The 21,880-nt window shown below is 33.2% G+C and overlaps 2 protein-coding genes and 1 long non-coding RNA gene across 4 annotated transcripts; 1 reads left to right on the forward strand and 2 right to left on the reverse strand.

Moving 5' to 3' along the window:
• Positions 1-1,015: 1,015 nt before the first annotated feature.
• Positions 1,016-6,555, reverse strand: LOC120078789 (KOW domain-containing protein). Of its 2 annotated transcripts, XR_016529720.1 has the most exons (7): positions 6,227-6,376; positions 5,369-5,468; positions 5,179-5,274; positions 4,715-4,818; positions 4,496-4,632; positions 1,181-1,322; positions 1,016-1,072 (listed from the first exon to the last, which is right to left on the reverse strand). XR_016529720.1 is itself a non-coding variant. In XM_039033102.2 (6 exons), the coding sequence occupies exons 2-6, from the start codon at positions 5,426-5,428 to the stop codon at positions 1,240-1,242; spliced, it is 480 nt and encodes a 159-aa protein (XP_038889030.1). In that variant the 5' UTR covers positions 5,429-5,468; positions 6,227-6,555; the 3' UTR covers positions 1,016-1,239. The 2 variants fall into 2 exon arrangements, 1 of the variants encoding a protein (XP_038889030.1); XM_039033102.2 differs by having other exon boundaries at positions 1,016-1,322; positions 6,227-6,555.
• A 2,925-nt stretch (positions 6,556-9,480) lies between these two features.
• On the reverse strand, positions 9,481-11,252 carry LOC120078326 (non-specific lipid transfer protein GPI-anchored 16-like). The gene is made up of 4 exons (XM_039032565.2): positions 10,880-11,252; positions 10,625-10,651; positions 10,446-10,517; positions 9,481-9,822 (listed from the first exon to the last, which is right to left on the reverse strand). Exons 1-4 carry the CDS (start codon positions 11,214-11,216, stop codon positions 9,611-9,613), a joined length of 648 nt encoding a protein of 215 aa, XP_038888493.2. The 5' UTR covers positions 11,217-11,252; the 3' UTR covers positions 9,481-9,610.
• On the forward strand, positions 9,711-11,823 carry LOC150035879 (uncharacterized). Its single transcript, XR_016529721.1, has 2 exons — positions 9,711-9,849; positions 10,895-11,823. It is a non-coding gene; the product is annotated as an uncharacterized LOC150035879 (long non-coding RNA).
• The last annotated feature ends 10,057 nt before the right edge of the window (positions 11,824-21,880 follow it).

The following is a 21,880-nucleotide window of genomic DNA, read 5'->3' on the forward strand; positions in this document are numbered from 1 at the left end:
TAAAATATTAATAATTAATGTTAAATTTCATAATAAAAAGTTGAGATAACCTAAAATATTAATGAAAAATGCATTAACTGAAATTTATTAAGACAAAATATTACATTTACATTTAATAGGATAGAATCAAACTAGTGATAGGCTTTTATCACTACTTCAATAAACCTCTATTGACATCTATCAAAGGAAATTAAATTTTGTTATTTTGTATAAATAGTTTTCCTTAATTTTTTATTTTTAAAAATCTCCCTTTGTATTATTCATTTCCTAATATAAAAATCTCATATGCAGAAAGTATTAGACAACCCATTTCAAATGGGTTTTAAAGTTTTATAGATAATAATATCCTGAATTTTACAAAATGATATCCTAATAAACAAATAAAAATATTAAATATGAGATCCTGAATTTTCAAAGCATTTTCATTAAATTTATAATCTTGAATTATTTGGGTGTTAATTTATTTATCGGAGCCACATCCTACTAAAGAGTGGCATCTAGAGGACATAGATACTTAGCTTATCCCAATAGTTAGATTACTTACGGAATGTTTTATACTAATTCTTTCTCAAGTCTATTTTTCAAGTAAGGGTAAGAACATGCAAACACGAATGACAAGCAAAATCCGTGATAGAGTCACCAAGACTAGTCATATGCTTCCACTCATTTTTTTTCAAGACTTTTTTAAAAAGAATTTTCTAGTTTTGTTTTATGGTTTTAAGGATACCTATTAAATGAATTTATGTTATTTAATTTTAATAAAGTTAATTATTTTATACTATTTATTTAGTTTTACTAAGTCAAGAAAATATGTCAATTTAAATTGTAAGCATCCATGTTTATAGTAACGACTTAGTCTAAGTCCCAGGGAGTAGGGAAAAATTTCAATGTGAGAAATTGTGAGTGGAGAAAGAAATACATGTTCTCTAGATGGAGGATTTTCAACGGAGATGAGATTTTTTTCCTGGAGCAGCGGCTCGGAAAGGAAAAATGTATTACAGTTACACACCAAAAGTTTAAGTTCAAAACCATTTCCTTCCATCATATAACCATCAGAAGATCAGAGTGGTTCCTGCAAAAGCCATCCTCATGAATATTAATCTAAAATAATTGTAAACGACAATCAGGGGAATAAAATACAAGTTGCCGCCCAATACAACAAAGATGTATCTATCCTCACATTCTGATTATTTTCCAACCTAGTACAACCATGTCTTCTGAATTGAAGATAAGTAACTTCTAAAGTTCAGGCATGCCCTTCCCTGTTTTAGCATCATAAGTTTTCTCCAGAACCACATCCATTGGAGTATCCTTGGGACCAGCTGCAAATCAACAAATATGATCAAATCAAAAGGTGCAGAAGTAGTAAGTTAATTCTAAGGTTCCTCATTCCAGTTGTAAAGCAGAAGAAACCCTTGGTCAGTTGCTCGAGATTCCCAATTATTCCATTTTCTAATATTAGCAATGTATAGCGATCAGATTACTCGAGGAAAAACTTCATGGGTAAATGTAGAGAACTATATCGAATTCCATGTGCATGCCAGAGTGCCCAAGCTAGTTCATATTTATGCTTGAAGTAGTTAATAGTACATGCAAGATGTGAAATCCTCACTGAAGATTGAACCTTTCGATTATTTAGCTCATTTTTTCATCAGGTCCTCGTCACTATTAACTTAGTTGCTTTATAAATTGGACATTATTATGTTGCACTCTTCACACATCAAGAAAAGTACAGATATTGGGGGTTGTCTGTAAAGGCTTAAAGCTAACGTGAACCATGACCTAAAGTCTGTTGATTTCTTCTGACCAAAGTGACTAGATTGGAGTGATTGAGATACATAAAAGGTAGAATTGTGCATGAAGTCTATGTTTCATCAATGGCACATTGGTCATCATAAAAATGTTGAGCCCCATTCATGTATTCTAATTTGTTTTCAAGAATATCGAGAATAACAGTGCTAAATGTGAAATCCTTGACAGAGAAGTAGCTACTTGAGTTATTACTGGTGTATGGGATCAACTTTTGTTTCAAAGACAGTTTTCACTGTTGGACTAATTTCAACCTATTTACAGCATCTGTATAGCATTCTATTCACAATACCTGCTACTTTGCTACTGAGAAAAAAAAGAGGATAAAAACAACCTGGCTAAACAATACAAAGAATTAAATATTACAACTTATATCATACAATCAGCAGCCCAAAGCAAACAAAACAAAAACAAAAAACAAAATGTAAAGTTGAGTCATGTTGGCTTGAACAGAGCAGTTGCACGCACTGAGTTTTCTTTTTCATTTTTAACTCAGGTTGCTCAAATCGCAGCAACATACTTTAGATGTTATCATCAAATGAAGGAGAATCTCCTCTTGAATTTAATGCAACTACAAAAGCATTATATTCAACCCTCAATCCTCACCCATCGGAAGTTCATCTGATGTTGTTGACTGATCTAGTCAAACTATTAGCAACTAATAGAACCTCCTGTTTATGTTCAGATAAAGAAACAGAGCCAAGGTGGTGAGCTCCCTATTCTTTCCTAATAAAAAATAACCCAAAATGATCAAAGATGCCCTGCTCTCCTCCCAGTAAAGTACTTGACCATATTTGCAACTTCCCTTCACAGGCCCTCTAACAAATAACGGAATGGGTCCAACTCTCATAACAGAATCTCTCTCTTACTCACGGATCAGTTTTCAACAGCAGATACTTTTGAATCTCTCTCCCTTTTCCTACCAGATACTTTCACAATAGGTCTATCGCTAACTTTCTGGTCTATAAGTATGACATTCTGAGGTTCTCCCTAAGGTTGCACCTCCAAGGTATTGTTGGACAGTGTGGCTAATGCATTCCAGATGGAGCTACCATGTCCTTTCCTACCTATTCTAAATTCATTTTATCTAGAGAAAGAATATGAGTGGTTTTCAGAACTCAAGGCGAACTTAAGCACAACAGTCTTCTGAGGCTTGAGCACAAGGCAAGGCGCAAGAAAAAGTGAGTTTTTTTTTTGGGGGGGGGGGGGTGAGGCACACTATACATAACATGATGAACTTATTAGGAGTCTGTTTTCATTGAGGTATTGGAGAGGACAATGGTTGCTTCCACCAATATACCCTTCTTGAAGGTCAATACAATGACAATATTCAGTAGTTGGTTTTGTCATAGCAAGTAGTTTTTTTTTTTTTTTTTAATCATTGAATCTTATATTAAAAGAATGGCTGGTACAAGGATGGGAAATCGGTTTTGATCAAAAACACACACAAAAAAAAAAAAAAAAAAAAAAAAAAAAAACAAGAGAAATCGTTTTCGTGGAATAGACTTATGCCAAGAGTAGGCTTAGGAATTTTTGTTGCTTCTCTTGGAGCAAAGAATTCGTGGGTCTACGCACATTGGTCGAAGTACATGAAGAAGTGGCTGTATTAGCTCCCTTTATAGAGCTCTGATACCAAGGGTTTTGTATTAAAGAAGACAAAGAACTCTTTAGTGTTGTTCTAATTTCAACCCATTTACAATAGCTGTACAGCACTCCATTTATATTATCAATCAGACCAAGAAAGAAAGAGGACAAAAGAACAACTTGGTTGACAAACAACTTTACTTGAACAGGATATGTTCCATAGGTTGTACAACTGCGTCCTTATTCCAAAAAACTTGGTTAACAAAGTGATACAACTTAGTCTATATGAGCAGCCTAAAATATACAGTCAGCAGCTTCACTCGGCCAATATTCTAACAAGGGCATGGAAACAGCTAAAGAACCATGTTATCCACGAGAACATTTATTTTCTGTTAAAACTCAATTGAATGTTTGCAAGCACTAAACATCAGTCTGGCTCATTGATGACATGCCAAACCATGCTCTAAGCCTAGCATCCAAAGGAATGGCCGGGTGCCCTGCCCCTCCACCCCACCCCGCCCCCCCAAGCCATACACATTGCAGATGGAGCAAAAAGAAGAAAGTCCATCCATCTCCATAGCTGAGATAAGTTTCAACTCATAGCACAGCTCCTTAAAAGAACAGTAATAATCAAGTCTTTTTTTATTTTTTTTCTATAGAGACAAAAATCATTGAGAAAAAACTGAAAGAATACAAGGGCATAAAAAAAAACCAAACCCACAAAAATCCTACTAAAGAAAGGGGTTTCAACTATGTGTTGCCTATAGGGTAAATACAAAGTCTTCCAAAACAAAACCTATAGAGAAACATGAAATCTCATCAACGGAGAAAATTTAATAACAGCATTCGATAACATGGAATCACATAAACATGTAATCACAAAGGAAAGGCTTACAGAGGAATGCCACAGAAGCACCTTCAAGCATAATAATTTAGCAAATAACAAGAAAAGTGTATATATATATATATATATTCTCAGAGCAGAGTCATTTATCAAATAACAAGAAAAAATATATATATATATATATATATATATATATATATAAAGAATAGCAAACAAGATAAATATTAAATAAAAATGCTGAAGGCTTTAGATCAGTACCAACTGTAGGTCTGGGAGTAGTCCTTATCTTTAAGATCTCTGAACGAGGAATTATAGATCCAGAGGCTCCAATCCCTCTTGAAACTCGTACTTTAGAACCATCTTCAAGATATCTAATACCAACCTTACAAGGCTTCCTGCAAAAGAACAATGTCTGTCAACGTTCTAGTTCCAGGCAAAACGTCAAAACTGAATAACAATTTAGGATAGCATCCAAACCCTGTTACTGGATCAACAACTTGGACATTTGATACATGGAGGGGAGCTTCAACGGTAAAGATTCCACCTTCATGACCTTGTCCTTGCTTAATATGTTTCTTCACCTGTATGAAGCATAGAAAGGTGAATGACCGCTAATAAAACTGACACACCCATGTAAGGTTCAACTGCGGAAATCATAAAAATGATGAGCATCAAAATCAGCCGAGGGAACACAACAGGAATCATAAACAACTGTTGAACCATAAAAAGGTATCCATACGGTGTCAAGCACCCATACACAGAGGATATGAGGAAAGGGAAAAAAACTTGATGTTAAATCAAATCCAACAAACCAGTAATTTGCACAACTCAATTGCCTACATGATCAAACATATGCCAGAAAGGGCCCAAGCACAACAATTAAACACGAGAAAGCTCAACTATAAACCTTTCACTGTCCAATTTGGCAATCATTTTCCTACCAGATTTTTGCCCTCGACAATAACACGATTTTGAGTGCGAATGACACGCTTAATTACACCAGTTTCTCCTTTATCCTTGCCTCTAATGATCATCACCTGTTGCAAATGCAAACAATCATGAATATCATAAGGAAACCTAGACCAACATTAGGAGAAAATAAGATATATATCTTCAAAAAGTTTCCCTTACATTATCTCCTCTAAGAATTTTCCAGTGCCTAATAAGCTTTTCGGCAGCCTTCCAACCCATTTAAATGTAATGCAAACACCAAATCTGCTGCTGCCACTATCTGCACAAGTTACCCCAGCAAACTGCAGTTCACCATTCAGATTATGAGTTTATACACTTTCGCTACAACATAAAACATGGATGATAATAATATATACTGAGTAGAAAATTCCAAGCAGATCCAAGAGACATAGTATTCAATCAGTGATTTGGAATTCTTCAGCAAATGTTACATGGCTAGGTTCATTGGTCAGATCACCAGCAAAGCAGAAAAGGTGATGCAATTCTATCTTTGCATAAACTGTAAGCAGAACTGGTGAAAAAACATTTCCAATCAAGGCTTTTGGAAATGAGAGATTACATGTTAAATAGCAAAAGAGAAAACGAGAGAATAGCAATTTAAATTTCATACATTTTGTTACTGCAGGGATGCTTTTGGGTCCAGTACCATTCGTTTTTCAATTCTATCCTTTTACATTTTCATTAAACCCATCCAAAATTCAAACACAATTATTCAATTCTACGGGAAAATGAGCGTTTTCTTATCTTTATATGCAAACGAACGGAATCCACAATCACCCTCTAAAGGCTAAAGGCTAAAGGCTTCTTCTCTTTTTCCTCTGTTCTGTTGTTGCTGTTCATACATCTTCTTCAATGGACTCTGTTTTCCTCCTCCATTTTCATTCTAATTTACTCTTAGCTTCCCCATTTTAAACCAAGAATCCGCAATCACCCAATAGAAACCCAAAATCCAAAATCACAAAAAGAAAAAATAGCAACAATAAGCATTCAATAGCTTAGAGAAAGATGAAGACGTGCCTGAGACAAGTGGGTTAGATTGAGATCCAGCGAAACACAGCTTCTACAGAGAGCGGAGACCAGCGACTGAGACAGAGAGGGAACGGTAGTGAGGAGAGACTGACGGCTCGACGACTGAGAGAGAGGTGCGACGAATGGAACCTTAGGCCTCTTTGGTGGGAGGTTTTAGGCTAATTATATCGGTCGGTTTGAATTATAATAAAAACCGGTTCGGTCGGGTTCTTACGTATCTACTAAACATCTATTTAGATTTTATATATATTTAAGAAGAAGAAGAAAGGACAACAACCAGAAGTAACCAACCAGAGAAAAAAAAAAGCCACTTCCTCAAGAGAGCCACCATCCGATTGGTTGACAATAGACTCATCTAAAATCAATGGTCATTCACACACATATGTTTCCCAAATCTCCTCCATAACTTCTTCTATCTAAATCAATGACGCTTTTATTTTCAATACCCATTGAGCCGTTTTATGAGACAATTGATTTGCTTGACGCCAACGATGGCTAAATACACACGGTCAAAAGCGATGAACTATCCTCTTCGCTTCTTTAATGATCATCCCCACCTCCAAGAAATCATCAATTTCTTTCTTCGGTAATATAGTAGCAACACGGAGTCAATTTTCACCTCCAAATCAAGGATACCTGCTTCAGCTGTCGCGAACAAGCCTTTTCACTTCACCTTCAAGTATTCACAAAAACTAGTAAGAATAAGCATAATCTCTCCTTTATCATTTTGAAACATTACATAAATTACACTTTCTCTATAGTTTTACCTAAAGACGCATATGTATTCATTTTGACAAGATTGATAGGGTTCCATCTCCATAAATGTTGAGAGCAAGGGGTAGGACTATGCCAAAATACTCCTGTATTCTCAAACATGACATATCATAATGATGAAACGTTTCATACCAGCAAATAAGGTCATCAAAATTAGTCACCTCCTTTGCCCACATCATAGCCCAAAATGGGATTTGGACCCAATGCTTCCTTAGACTCTTGCAACTCCAAATAGTATGAAGCACATTTTCAACTACTCGAGTACACTGATGGCACAATTCCCTAATCCTAACTCGCCAAATCCATAAATTATAGTTAGTAGGAAATAGACTTTTAACTTGCTCGCCAACGGACAAACTTTATTTTGTTTGGAAGCTTGCAATTTCACACAAAATTTCACCATCTAGCCATCAACCCTCTCTCTAGAAGCATAGACATCATTCACACCACCACTCGTAGGTTTGTACTCACTCCACATAGAATAACACTCATTCTTTTCACAGTGTCCATTGAGTCTATTTGAATATCAATTTAGCTTTAATCTTTTCCTTTTTATAGAAAGTATTTCAATTAAAAACAACTATAAAAAACGGTTGATACATAACTGATGTATGGTTAAGTTATTGCTTTACTAATATTTTTAAACAAACAAACATGTCAACTTGAAATTTAAAGAATAAATTTTGTTGATAGATAGGTTGAACTTTTTAGTATTAAGATTGATATTTTGTATGTCAAATGACATTTTTCTAATACAATACGGGTACGGAGATTCATAGACCTATTTAGACCTATTGATCACTAACACACATCTATATGATAGTTGAGCTATGTTCGTTTTAGTACAAAAAAGATATGTTTATGTGTCTACATATGTTAGTAAAACAATTATTAATATATCGATTTTGTGTAATTAAAACTTAACAAACGTTTTGTAAAGTAATCTAGTAGGATTTTTTCAATACATTATACTAAACCATTTGTTATATTTAGCAATTAGCCATTCTTTCGTTACTTTTCCCATCAAATCTATCCTCCCTTTTCCTCTTCCTTTTGCATATGGTTTATTCCAATTTCCATTTTAATATGATTCGTTAATTCCAATTTCCCATCAAATGTTGTAATTATTTGTTACATTCCAATTCCCTTCTGCATATGGTCTATATACCAAATAATCACAATTTTGTAGGCCTGTAAATCTCACCTACCCATCAGCCCAATTTATTTATTATTTATTATTATTATTATCTTTTGAGAACACCTAATTCATTTAATTGGAGTATGAGAACTTTTCATATTCATTTATTATATGTTACATGAGCATTTTTTAAAAGTAGTGGACTCTTGACATTAAAATGGGATTTTCTGTGAAAAAATAAAGCAAGATATTGTCGTAGTATTAAAACTTTTTTACGAGGAGGTACTAATAACCTGTCCATATAGCCAAAGTGAGTTTAATTTAGTGATATTAACATGACCTTCATTCCAAAAAGTTGGAGATTCAATTCTCTATCCGCAATTGTTGTACTAAAAAACAAACCTATCCACATAGCATGGTTAAAGTAACTAAGGAAACGATTTAATTGAGAATATTTATGTAAAATAAAAGAATTAGGTTAGTTTGGTAACTATTTGATTTTAGAAAACTGTGTTTGTTTCACACCATTTATTATCATGATTTTCATTTTTTTTTATGTATAGTCAAATTTTAAAACAAAAAAAAAACTTTTAAAAAACTCTTTTTTAGCTTTTAAATATTGGCTTGAATTTTAAAATTACTTCTAAAATATTGATAATAAAATATATAAATCAATAGATGTAAATGGTGTTTATATGTTTAATCTTAAAAAAAAAAACAAAAACAAAAACAAAATGATTATCCACCTTAATAAAATATACATCATTATTAGTTGATTTAATCTCGAAACAAAAGGAAATTTGTTCAATTAAAAAAGGAAAAGTGAATTACTCTTGATATAGTTTTTGGTTAAAATTTCAATTTAAGCTTTTAAGTTTGTGTAAAATCTTAGTTAAGTTATGAATTAAGCCTCCCAAAAAAGTGATTGATTATTATTTTCAATTTGGAGATATAAAGATTCGATTATCTGACTTAATCAATAGTATGTCTTACATCAATCCTATATCAACTAAATTATAGTTATATTAACATAAAAATTCAGAAAAATATCAATTTATACCCGTAAATTTTGAATTGTATCAATTTAAACTTTAAACTAATAATTATATCAACATGAATTTTCATAAGTGTATTTATTTACATTGTTCTCCAAAATTTGAAAGCAATCAATTTAAGATCATTTATTATGATTATTTTTGAAAATTGACCATCTTGTACCTTTGAAAAAAGTTTCTCGATTCGAACTACACCTCATGTCAGTACTACACTCTTATATCAATTGAAGTATACCATATTTAATCCTTAGTTAAAGTTTGTGTCAAGAGTCGTATTTGAGATATAGAAGAAGAAGATTAATTATGCATATGAAAAGGAGTAAATACAGTGGCCAATAGGGAAACAAAATGAGTATCTGTTATTTAGCACACGCGATTAGAAGAGGAGTGAAAGCAAAAAGCTGTTCATTGGGATTTGAAAACCATGAAGGCTATGGATATTAGCAAGAGCGATGGTGGGCAGACACAAGATGGAGAGGATGCGGATGGAGCTAAAACAGGTCGGATCCGACGATGGGTTGCTGCCGGAGCTTCTGATTCTGCCGGAGGATGTGTGGGCATCAATTGCTGCCGCTGACCGTCTTCCGGTGCCAGAGCTACTGCTACTGCTTTTGAAACTGCCCACACAAATTAAATATAATTAGGTTAGTTATAATTACACCCTTAAACTTGGAATAAAACAGTTTTATTTCAATCTTTAGTAGGTTTTTGTAGTTAAATTCTCGGATAATATGAATAAATATATTGAAAAAAAGTAAAGACATGTAATGCATCTTGAATCATACCATATAATTCTTGTCTTCTTATTTCGTTTTTGATTGTTTTGCTAATCCTAACTCCTAAATTTACTTCTTGGATAAGTTGTGATATATCGAAATACAGAGGACAAGATAAATTAAGTATTTGAAGTACTTGGACTCTCCCTCTCTTGATATCTCTCACAATCCTGAATCACTCCTTCAAACATTGTCTAACTCATTCATTCCCCTTTCCTCTATTTATAACTAAATTCCATAACAAACTCACTCGCTAATTGCTAACATACCCCCTCTATATATCCTTAGCAATATCTTAATAACATTCCTATCAATTTCTCACTTAAATAATACATAAATATACACAAACTTTTTGGTTCACAGATAAAATTTTCAGAGTTGGATGTGTACTTTTATAATTAATTACATGTGAAACTGCTCATTCTTAATGTTGATAAGAAGATTATCCTGCACAAGGAGGTTACCTTGTGGGCTTAGAGGAGAAGGAGAAGCAGCTGCAGTAGGAAATGGTGCAGTTGGTCCAAGTGAGATAGGTCCTGTCAAGTACAGAAGGATCAAATTCTGAAACCTTTCTCACTCTGAATTTTCATTGATCTACTGATGTATAAGAAATTTGATGAGAACTAGAGAAGATTAACCATACCTGGGGATGGTAGGGGTGAACCAGAAGCTGCAAGATAGATCAAAATCAACATTAGAACTCTAAGGAATTCTTACAGCTTCCAACTGAAACTTAGAGCCTGTCTGGCTTGATTTTCCATGGGTTTAAAAACGGTTTTTTAAGCACTTAAAGAACGATTTTTTAAGCACTTAGAAAGTCATTACAAACATGTCTTACCTTGATCTTATTTGCTAAACTGTAATATGAAAGGGGCGTGATGAGTTTTTAGTTTTTTACCTTTGCATTGAGCAGGTAGGTTGGTGATGTTACAAGAAGTTGGAAGGATGAGTGCAAGGGCTGCATTGATGGGCAGAGGAACAGGCACATTGGCAGTAAGTAAAAGGCAGGCACAGTCCATACTTGTTCCTGAGAGCGACCTCAGTGTGGTGCAGCAACTTTCTTTTTGTGATGAACCATTGTTGCTACTTCCAGTGATGACATTGAAACATGGGGTGAAATTGTTGATCATTGAGGTTGTGCAAGGCGAACGAGTCTGCCCTTCAACTGAAAAACTACCTAAAATAGTTGCTGCAACTGTGATGAATTCTAAGGCCTTCAAAATCTCCATTGCCATCCTTTGAAGAACAGGGGAAGATATGGGGTGCCCAAGCCCAATGCCTTTCAATTGGAGGTGGTTGTAGTTTATATTAGTTTGAGAATTTGGAGGGAAAGTCTGGTAGATTTGAATCTTGGGATTTGGAGTTCAACCAACTCAATTAACCAAGTTATACTTCACCATTGCTAGAGCTTTTGGTGCCCCCTCCCCCTAATGTGAATAGTTTGGAGTTCACATTGGGTGAAGTTTGGCATGTTGGTTATACCAATCAATAAGCCCTTGTCGCTGATAGGGATAAATGAACTTTCCATCTAAGGATTAGAGATGTAGGACTAAAAAGAGACCTAAAAGAAGAATTTTCATGTATAATCTTGTATAATTCAAATGTCGTTATGATTCGTTCCAGTACGTACCTAGATCAAAAGTTTCGAGATTCATGGGGATGTATAATAACATATAAATTATCATTTTGTGTACTATGTTGTATGTCCTTCAACCTTTTGGGGTGTCTGGTCCACTGACTTCACATGTCGGTGTTAAATAACTTAATCCCACCAATTTTATTAGTGTCCACTATTGAAATTTGTATATTTATTGAGGAATTCCATCTCTCTTTTTTGCACATTTATCAAGAAACTCCATTTTCACAACTCTATCCCAAACACATACTGCTTTTAACTTCAATATATTAACTCCATATTTCATAGCTCAATTTAGCGTCCCAAACACCTCGTTTGAGTCTCTCCAACAATTAATAAATTGATTCTTTCTTCCAAAACAAGAAACAGAAACATCTTCTAATACACACAGGAGGCTCTGTGCATATTAGGATCAAGTTACTGCAAATGTAGATAGGCCTGTTGGAACCCATGTTTGTAATTTCTTGTCTTTCTTTTCTTTTTTCAGTGTTCTTGTCAGTGACTTTCCCCATCAAATGTCATCAAAACATGAGCCTAAAACTTCCATACTTAAGAGGGATCAAAATATCAGCTGTGATTGTCTTTGACACTGTCTTTTCTTACCTTAAACCCAGAAACAAACTCAAGTGCAGTTTAAGTTAGTCATTGAGTCGCACCTGTTGAGGAAAGTTGGCCACCTACTTCTTTTTCAATCGGGTTTGACCTGTGAAAAGAACCCAAATTTTCTTTCCAATATGATGTACCTGTTTAATCCCACAATACATACTGCAGCAAATGGCCCCAGAAGGATTCTGATGGTTGCATTTGAATAAGAAATAAATGGAACATGGCTTACCAAATGGCTTAGTTAAATTTCTTTTCTGAATTCATTTGTTGAAAAGGGAGAAGAACCTCACATCAAGCAATAGTGCACTCCTAACATCTTTTATAATGGATGTTTGGGGGCATTGATTTAGGTTAAACTTACTATCTAGCCCACCACTTCACAAGAAGGTGTTAAATAATTCAATTCCACCAACATCATTGACGTTCGCTATTAAAGTTTGCATATTTATCAAGAAACTCTATCTTCCTCTCCCTCTCTCCCTTCTTCTAATGTTTCCAATGACTCTACTCGCCGACCACTACTAACGACCAGCTTCGGTGACAATATTGATGACATGCTCGGATGACAATATCATCGATGACATGTTCCGATGATCATCTTTGATATGACACCCAACTTCAGCAGCAACCACCATCGGAGACTATTGCCATCGTTTCACTTCAACGATATACTTCGACGCACCTCGTGTAGCCAAATTCCGACATCCACATTTGATGTACAACTTTGCGTGACTACCACCTCTGGTGGTTAATTTCAATGATCACCTCCAGTGACAAACTCCGACCACCAACTCCATTGATCATCTAAAAAATATTAATTCTAACGACCAACTCAACCGATCATATATTAAAAAAACAAAAATAAAAACAAAAAAAACTTGGCCAGTGAAAGTGTTATTAAATAAAAATTTGAAATGATTAGTTCATAGTGTTATTAATAGTCGTCTTAGATAGTAAACATTAGTTGAAACACTTTGAGCATATCGTCAAACCAAAAAGTGTTCAAATGCAAATGACTTTTTAAAAAACATTTCAATGTTGGTCTAAAAGCCCAACCACAGATAGATACCACCATGAGTTGTAGAAGTTTAAAGAAAAAAAAATCTCGATAAGGAGATTTTTGTACAAACGATCCAAATTTTACAGCCAAAATCACTTGACCCAACTTTTGAAAATAAGGATGTATAACATTTTGTTAGTATCACTTTTTAGCATTTCTCCTCACTCTTCGTGCTTGCACTTGCATTCAACTATACCAATACAATATTGCACTTGCGTTCTTCTTTGCACTTGTACTCGTACTTGTCGCTCTGAAAAAAAAAAAAAAGTGATGATAAGTGGTTGGTGTGTGTGACATCAACAAAATATTATTCTTTATTATTTTCAAAACTTTGAGTTAGACGATATTTTAGACATAAAATTTGGGTCATATGAACAAAACTCTCTAGATATAGAAATTCAAAAACTTTTCTCTCCAAGTATTTTAGCGTTTCTTTTAAATTTATATGATCACCAAATTAGGTTATATTCAACCAGTTTTAACCTTTATTAATGACGAGAACAATATTGAAAACTTTTAGAACATTTAAGAGACTAATTTGAAATCATCTATGTATAAACTTTAGAAAAATAAGATAAATAATATATATAGCAAAATTTTTATGTATGTACAGATATAAGAATATATGCAAGTTTGTTGAATAGATGTACAAATTTATCAGAGTGGACATAGTTCGACTAACATATAGATGTATTAATGACTAGGAGATCCGTGGTTTGAATTTTTCATCCCTATTATACTAAAAAATGCACAAATTTAAATCAAATCATAATCTATCGGTGAGAGAATCACATGAAAAATCAAATCATGAAATTCCTCAAAGTCATACACAATCCCAACTAGAATAGTGCTTAATCATAACAATTTGCTCTAGAAATTAAAATCTGCAAGGCATCAATAATTCAAATCTTGATCAACCCCACCCACCCAATTCAAAACTAAGAATAATTTTCATTTGAGTTCAATGATAAGGGTTGAGTTCATATATAATATATACAGGACTGAGTTCATATATAAAATATATAGGACTAGGATGGAGATTGCAAATGACTTTGCTTCATGTTACAAATCATCATCGTAAAAAATCACAACAATAATTACTTTGACTTATAAGCATCAAAGCAAAAGTTGCTTAATTAGATTATACAATGAATAAATGCTCAAAGTTCAACTAGAAAAGGGTACTAAAACTATCAATCAAAACCATAGATTGATGACGCTAAAAATTTATCATAACGTTTCAAAAATACAAAAATCTCATGAAAAAAAAAAAACGTGTATTTTTTCTCTTCTTAAATAAAAGGACTTAAGAATTCATTATTTTTAATTTAATATTTGTAATCATAGCCATATATTTGTGACACTAAAAAGATTGTCGTAACTTTTCGGAAATACGAAGATCTTCATTTTTTCTACGACACCCTTTTTAGCTTTTTATGTCCCTTTTTTTCTCTCTTCCCTTGATTTTGTTTTGTCTCTTGTGTCATGAAAATCCGTTTATGTTGTAGTTGTTGTAAATTTGAAGGGCACAATAAGAACACAAATACTAATAAAATAAGTTAAATATATAAATAAACAAAATAGAATAAATTAGCAAAATATAAAATAAGAAATTTATCTAAATTATCCACTTTCTCTAATTTTCATGAATTTTACCCAATGTATGTAGGAGGTGGATTACATGGACATGGGGTAATTGACAAAAATGACATTGAAAAATTGATAAAAATGACTTTTTTGGAATTTTATTTTGTATTTTTTACCTATTTTTGAAAAACAAGTTTTTTTTTACCCCTTGATGGTGAAAATGATGTATGCATGAAAAATTTTGGTTGTACAATTACTCTTATGCCTTTTATTAAATTCTCACTTTTAATTTCAACAACCAACCTATCAAATTAATTCACAAAAAATTATCCACCACAAACATTTATTCATAAAAAATTAATTCATCCAAAATTAATTGACAAAAATTTTCACATTCCAATACAAAAAATTATCCACAAAAATTGATTTTCCATGTTAGAATTCATGTGCTTGTATTTATGCTTGTTTGGTTGATTGTTTATATATATATATATATATATATATATATATATAGTTATAAAAAAAAACATAAAAAAGGATTTTTTTTTAAGATACCCGGTCGAGCTTCACCGCATACAAAGGAAATGAGTTAAAATTACCCGACCGGGCTTCACCGGGTACAAAATAGTTTAAAATACCCGATGGGGCTTCAATAAGGATGAAGAAAATTGATTAAAATCACCCGGCCAGGCATCACCGAGTCTTTGTCGGGTGTGAAAGAAATTGATCGAACATATTTTGCATGAGCCCGGTCAGGAATTGGCGCCTATTTGCATGGGCCTGACCAGGTATTAGTGTACTTTGAACATATTTTGCATGCGTTCGGAAATTGATGCATACTTGCATGGACCCGGCCGGGAATTAGTGTACTTTGAACATATTTTGCATGAGCCCGCTCGAGAATTAGCATCTATTTGCATGGGCCCGACTAGGAATTAGTGTACTTTGAACATATTTTGCATACGCTCGACCGGGAATTGGTGCATACTTGCATGGGCCCGATCGGGAATTAGTGTACTTTGAACATATTTTGCATGGACCCAGCCGGAAATTGACACCTACTTGCATGAGCTTGACCGAGAATTAGTGTACTTTACGCTGACTGGAAATTGGTGCATACTTGCATGGGCCTAGCCGGGAATTAGTGTACTTTAAACATATTATTTTTTGGCCCGATCTTCAACCCGGACGGGTTGAAGACCGGACCAAAAAATAGTATATAACATTCCCAGTTTCCACCCCGGTCGGGTGCCATTAGTCCCGCCCGGTCACATACCCGGTCATCCTCGTATGAAAACCGGCCAGGTAGAGACCAATTTGTAGAAAAAATGGTCTGATTTTTATAGAAAAAATTAACTTTGCTCCAAATTGTTCAGAAAACGCCGAAAATGTTGTTCTAAGGGAAAAATTAACATTAAAAACGGGTGGGGTTTTGGGGGAGGGTTTGTGACTTTTGAAATGTTGAACGACATTATAGTAATTTTACATTGTTTGCAAAATTGTGGGGTCAAAAAAATAATATTTTTAAAAATGGTCTAAATTTCAAAAACAAAACTGCAAAAAGGCTATTTTTGTCAATTATCCAATAACACTTTTGGGGTTTGACTTTGTATATTTGACCTTTTTTTTGACCCCTCGATAATGAAAATGATGTAAGCATGAGAAATTTTTTATATACAATTACTCTTATGCCCCCTTTATTAAATTCTCACTTTTAAATTTCAACAACCAATCTACTAAATTAATTTTAAATTCGACAACCAACCTACAACCAAAAAATTGTTGTACAACCAAAATTAATTCACAAAAAAATTTTCCACCAAAATTAATTCACCAAATTGTTTTACGATCCACGACAAAAAATTCTATTCATAAAAAATTCTCTTCACGAAATTTTGATTCACAAAAAGTTTTCTTTCACCAAATCATCTCCAGAATGAAGAACTTTTTGTCAAGTCCAAAACTTGTACTTCACGAAGTTATGATTTCGTTGTGATTTTGTACACTCCGTAAGAAGGTATGTATTTCATTTTTTATTCAATAGTTCGATCATTTCTTTCATGTTAGAATTCATTTGTTTATATTGATGCTTGCTTGCTTGCTTCTTTTTTCTAATGTCATATAGAAGCATATTTGATTTTTTTTAAAAGGAGAAAAAAAGACAAAAAAAAAAAAAAAAACTCGAGAGATTTCTGAACTATGGACGGGGCCAAAATCCATAATCGAAATTGACAGCATGGGATCGAGCCAAAAAAATAGCATACTCCCTCACTCCACACTCGGTCTAGTTCCCCTACGTTCGGTTCGCAATCCTACCCCCATGCTCTTTCCTAGTCTCGGTCCCGATCTCGCCCCCTATGAACGATTCCTGGTCCTATCCTCTATGCCCTTTGGCGCCAACTTTCCTCCCCCATATTTTCATTTGCCTCGCCCCGTACCATACCTGGTTAGGCTTGTATGAAGCTTGCCCGGGTAAGAACCGTTTTCCATAAAATAAAGGTTCGATTTTTTGGAAAAAATTAACTTTTGGGGTCTAAATCGTTTAGATAACGCTGAAATGATGTTTTAATGTAAAAAGAATTCTCAAACAGAAGAAATATCACACAGTTGACATATCTCAAAACCTAAAAAATACACGTACATGCTAAACATGATAGATCTCAAAACATTGATTTAAAACAATCATTTTTCGACATCTCAGATAAACTAATAATGAGCGAAAAAAAGGTTAAATCCAAACCTGATTAGATGAAAAATCTGGAATTATCTTCAAATGGAAAGAATAATTGCAAGAAGTAGGAAATGATAGAAATTGAAGGGAAAATGGAAAGGGTCGAACGACGGGAATGGAGATAGTGAAGGGAATGGGTTGTGATTTTGAAATCTCAAGGGTAGTAAAGCGATTTTACATTGTTTAAAAATGTGTAGGGGTAAAAAAGTAATATTTTTAAAAAGGGTCAAAATTTACAAAATAAAACTTGAAAATGGTTATTTTTGTCAATTTTTGCAATAGTGTTTAATTTTGAGACACATTGACATGGGATAATGAATGTAGGATTGGTACAACAACCTAGAGGGATGAATAAGGTTTAATAAACTAATTGAAACTTTTTACTAAGTGGACCAAATTAAACAAATTAATATACTTTTTTCTAAACAAGAATTTTATGCAAATAATTTCTTTTTGAGTTAAATAAGAAATTAACAAACACTTTAAAACACCCTATTTAATTCTTATAAAAAGATTGATGATGGATATAAAAATTTAAGGATAACAATCAAAATAAGCCAATAAGAGTAATTAATTTAAAGAATAAATATTGCAACTAATTTCATACAACAAACTACAATAACAAATTAATTGCAAAATTAAATAGGAAAGGAATAGAGAAAAATAACATTGAAAATTTTTATAGTGGTTCGGAATCCCTACTCCACTCCCCAAGATTCCTTCTTGGGCATTTGGATAAAATATCCACCGACCCTTTCTATGGATTAGAGACAACCGCTATACTGCTCTTTTTGCGAGTTCAGAGCAAACTCAATCGTTTTAAGGGATAACGATCAAACTATTACAGCCACTCCTTTTCGGGATCAAGAGCAACCCCTTACTCTAGATTTTTAGAATTAAAGAACAAGAGGAAAAAAACTCTTTTGAAGAGTATGTTTACAAATTAAAGTCCCCAATGAATCAATTCTCACAATATAAAATATCTCTCTCAAGAAGAAGATAAAAAAAAAAAAAAAAAACATTGAAGTTTGGAGAGAGCAACAATAGAGACTTTGTGTTTTAATGGAGGATTAAAATTAATGTGCAATTATTGTTAAAATCTGGAGAAGAAGATGAATTTAAAAAGAAAGTAAAAATTATTGAAAACCACATTTAATTTGGGTATTGGATCTTGGAAAAGAAATATCAATCGTGGAGATTTAAACTTAATTAGCTGTTAGTCAAATACAAAAAAATAATATAATAATATATCTTTTAAAATCATTTATTTTAAAAACCAACAAAAGCAAATACCTACCATATGTCCAAAAGTTAACATAAATATAAAATAATAAAAATTCATTTTCTTTTTAAAACCAATCAAAAAGTGCACCATTTATTGCTCTTCCATTGCTCCAAGTGGCACATTTCAATTAGTACACTTTGATGAGAAAAATTATGCTACGTCATCAGCTCGAGATTTTTCCGTTAAGCATGTTTCAACAATATCTTTTTCATTTAATGTCAGATTTAAGTAATTCAAATTGTGTTGGAACTATTGTTCCGAGCTCTACGCAATGGACACTTCAAAATACTCAAATATTAATAAATAAAAACAGATTTATTATCACCTGAATGAATGAATTAAAATTAATTAATTTGGGATTGAGAGCCAAAAAGCCAACAATCTTCCCTTTTTATGATAACAGACAACTTAAGCAAAAAGAAATTCAAGGTAGTGTATGATATAAAATATGAACAAGAATCACAATCAACATACATATAATTTCAATTTACGTAAACACAAAGAATATATTCAATAATAACATGCTTCTATTTTTCTAATTACCTTTCCCCCTTTTGGAATAAAAAAAAAAGGACAATTATGAAAAAAACATAAAGACATGAGAGTTCCTAAAAAAAAAAAATGAACATATAATTTTACACATTTCTTCTCCTATCAACATGCTTCTAAAAAAAACATAACAAATAACATGTAAATTCAAGAGACATCAAAAAGAATCAACCAAGTTCAAGCTAATTCTATTTTGACCAATTTCACAAATTTCTCCCCCTCTTGAAATCAATCGAGCACCCCTCTGAATAAGGGACACAAAAAAATATTTAACACATAATTCAACTGACGGTAGAAATATCAAATAAATTTTTAAAACAAATATTTACTCAAAATACAATAACTCCCCCTGAAAGAATGAACAACATGCATAAAAGGGACACAAAATAATATAGCAATATGGGAAGACAAATTTCATTCAAACGTGAAATTCATATATAAAAGTATATAACTTCCCCTAAAACCAAGCACTTTCTCTCTAATAAGAAATATCAATCAAAACCAAGGAAATAAAATCATTTAAGTAATTCAAACAATGTAGGTACCAAAATATCAAATACTATAAGATAAGCACCAATTGCTGAAAGTAAAATAATGATGCCAAATAAAAACAAAGCAACATTAGCAAATTCAATGTCACACAAAGAGATAACATTGGAAATCAAATATAAGCATGGTAGCAACACAAATGAATTTATACCAATTTTGAACAAAGTGCTATCAGGGATTCAAGAAAGTAAATCAACTTTGTAAATACTGAAGGAACTATTGAAGGTCCTTGAGCGGAAAATAGGATCAGACCCAAACCCAAAAATTTAAAGAATATAAATTTTACAGCAAACATACAGAAAAATTTATGCATTTAATTAAAATACAGTAGGCTTGGAAGAAATTGCAGAAAATAAAAAAAATGGGTTTAGAAACCTTTACCTTTGAAGAATTGTTTTTCAAGAAGAATCCCTCAATCAAAAAGACACTACTACGATGGAAACCTTTGTATTCTCAAGGTGAAAATCCATAAGCTTTATGTGTGCTCTAGCTATTCTGGATGAGGGAGATTTAGAGAAAAGAGAGGAAGAGGAGGATAGGGAAAAAACTCAGAACTTTCAGAATCCTTATGTGTTGTTTTTTCTTTAGGAAGAAGAAGATGATCAAGAAGAAACGTACTGCATCCTACTCTCATGTTCTAGAGAGAAAATGGGGAGGCTCCCTAAAACTGTTTTTATAAATAAAATTAATTTGAATAAAAACTTTAATATATATATATACATAATAACTACTTTATTATTATATATATTAAACTATATGTTATATCAAATACAACATATAATATATAGTTTAATATTGTATCTATTGGGATTGGTGTCCTAATTCTCTCAAAGTCTCGTTGTTTTGTAAAGATACACATTATTTAATGAATAAAATAAGTGTTATTTAATTATGGCATTTATTTATATCCAATAAACAAAACTCCTTGGTTATCTTAAGTGAACTTAAGCATGTATATGTGATATACAAGTGGATCATGCCTTAAGTGATAACCTAAATAGATCTGTAGTATAAGGATTAAGGTGAGATACCTGATCCTAGTGACACTACGGATACGACTTGCTTTATAGAGGTTTGCAAGTGTTGTAAGCTACTACAGATGGTAGATCTTAACCATTCATATGAAGACGTGCGAGCTGGGTGTCCTATACAAAGAGTTTGTATAAGACCTAGACCACGAGATGATTAGACTCTGTATATAATTCCGTTGATACTAGAGACTTACATTTCATCTAAACGACCATAGGTGACACGACCTCAATCTTGAGTGTTTTGGGAACTCCTGCTTTTGAGGGCGGTCCTTTGATTAGTATGGGTGAGAGTGGCCAGATGGCAACTTAACATGCCTACCTTTTTGGGGACTTGTCTGATCTGGGAGTTGGGAACTCAGTCCACAAGATGGAATTCACTCATTTCCCGAAGCAGGGATAAGTAGAGAGATTGCTCCCTTAAGGCCTGATTCCGAGGCTTGAACATAGTGGCCACAACTTCTCTTTGGAAGAGAAGACTCAGTCATAGTAGGACTATAACTTATGTTCATTAGAGGGATCAATGGTACTTAAGGAGATAGATGTAACTACAGGGGCATAATGGTTATTGGCCCAGCTGTACTTACAAGCGATCTGTGAAGGGTTGTCGCACTTCTGATTGGTTAAGATGGACACATGATATATATGTGGTAAGGAGAGTTCAGATGTCGGTCTTTAGTGGAGTGCTTGGTAATTAACAGATGGTGGATCTTGTGACTAAAGAGTTTAGCCAGTTATTCACGTATCGTTGGAGCTTCGAGCTACAGGTCCATAAGGTCCCCTTGGTAGCTCAATGGATTCCGTTGAGGATCAGTTCTTGGTGTTGATTTGAAATGTTCAAATTGACAAGGGGTATTTTGATTATATA

The sequence above is a fragment of the Benincasa hispida genome, chromosome 5 (genome assembly GCF_027475165.1).
Source record: "Benincasa hispida cultivar pf3 chromosome 5, pf3_genome.v1.1, whole genome shotgun sequence".
Taxonomy (NCBI): Eukaryota; Viridiplantae; Streptophyta; class Magnoliopsida; order Cucurbitales; family Cucurbitaceae; genus Benincasa; species Benincasa hispida.

Bases quoted from the DNA above. Each gene is read 5' to 3' on its own strand.
- LOC120078789 (XM_039033102.2), bottom strand. From the start codon at position 5,428: ATGGGTTGGAAGGCTGCCGAAAAGCTTATTAGGCACTGGAAAATTCTT. The intron at 5,275-5,368 runs GTAAGGGAAACT...CATTTGCAACAG, and splicing joins AAATTCTTAGAGGAGATAAT to GTGATGATCATTAGAGGCAA. The intron at 4,819-5,178 runs GTAGGAAAATGA...TGCTTCATACAG, and splicing joins TTGTCGAGGGCAAAAATCTG to GTGAAGAAACATATTAAGCA.
- LOC120078326 (XM_039032565.2), bottom strand. From the start codon at position 11,216: ATGGCAATGGAGATTTTGAAGGCCTTAGAATTCATCACAGTTGCAGCA. The intron at 10,518-10,624 runs GTATGGTTAATC...TGTACTTGACAG, and splicing joins TTCACCCCTACCATCCCCAG to GACCTATCTCACTTGGACCA. The intron at 9,823-10,445 runs GTAACCTCCTTG...TTGTGTGGGCAG, and splicing joins TTCTCCTCTAAGCCCACAAG to TTTCAAAAGCAGTAGCAGTA.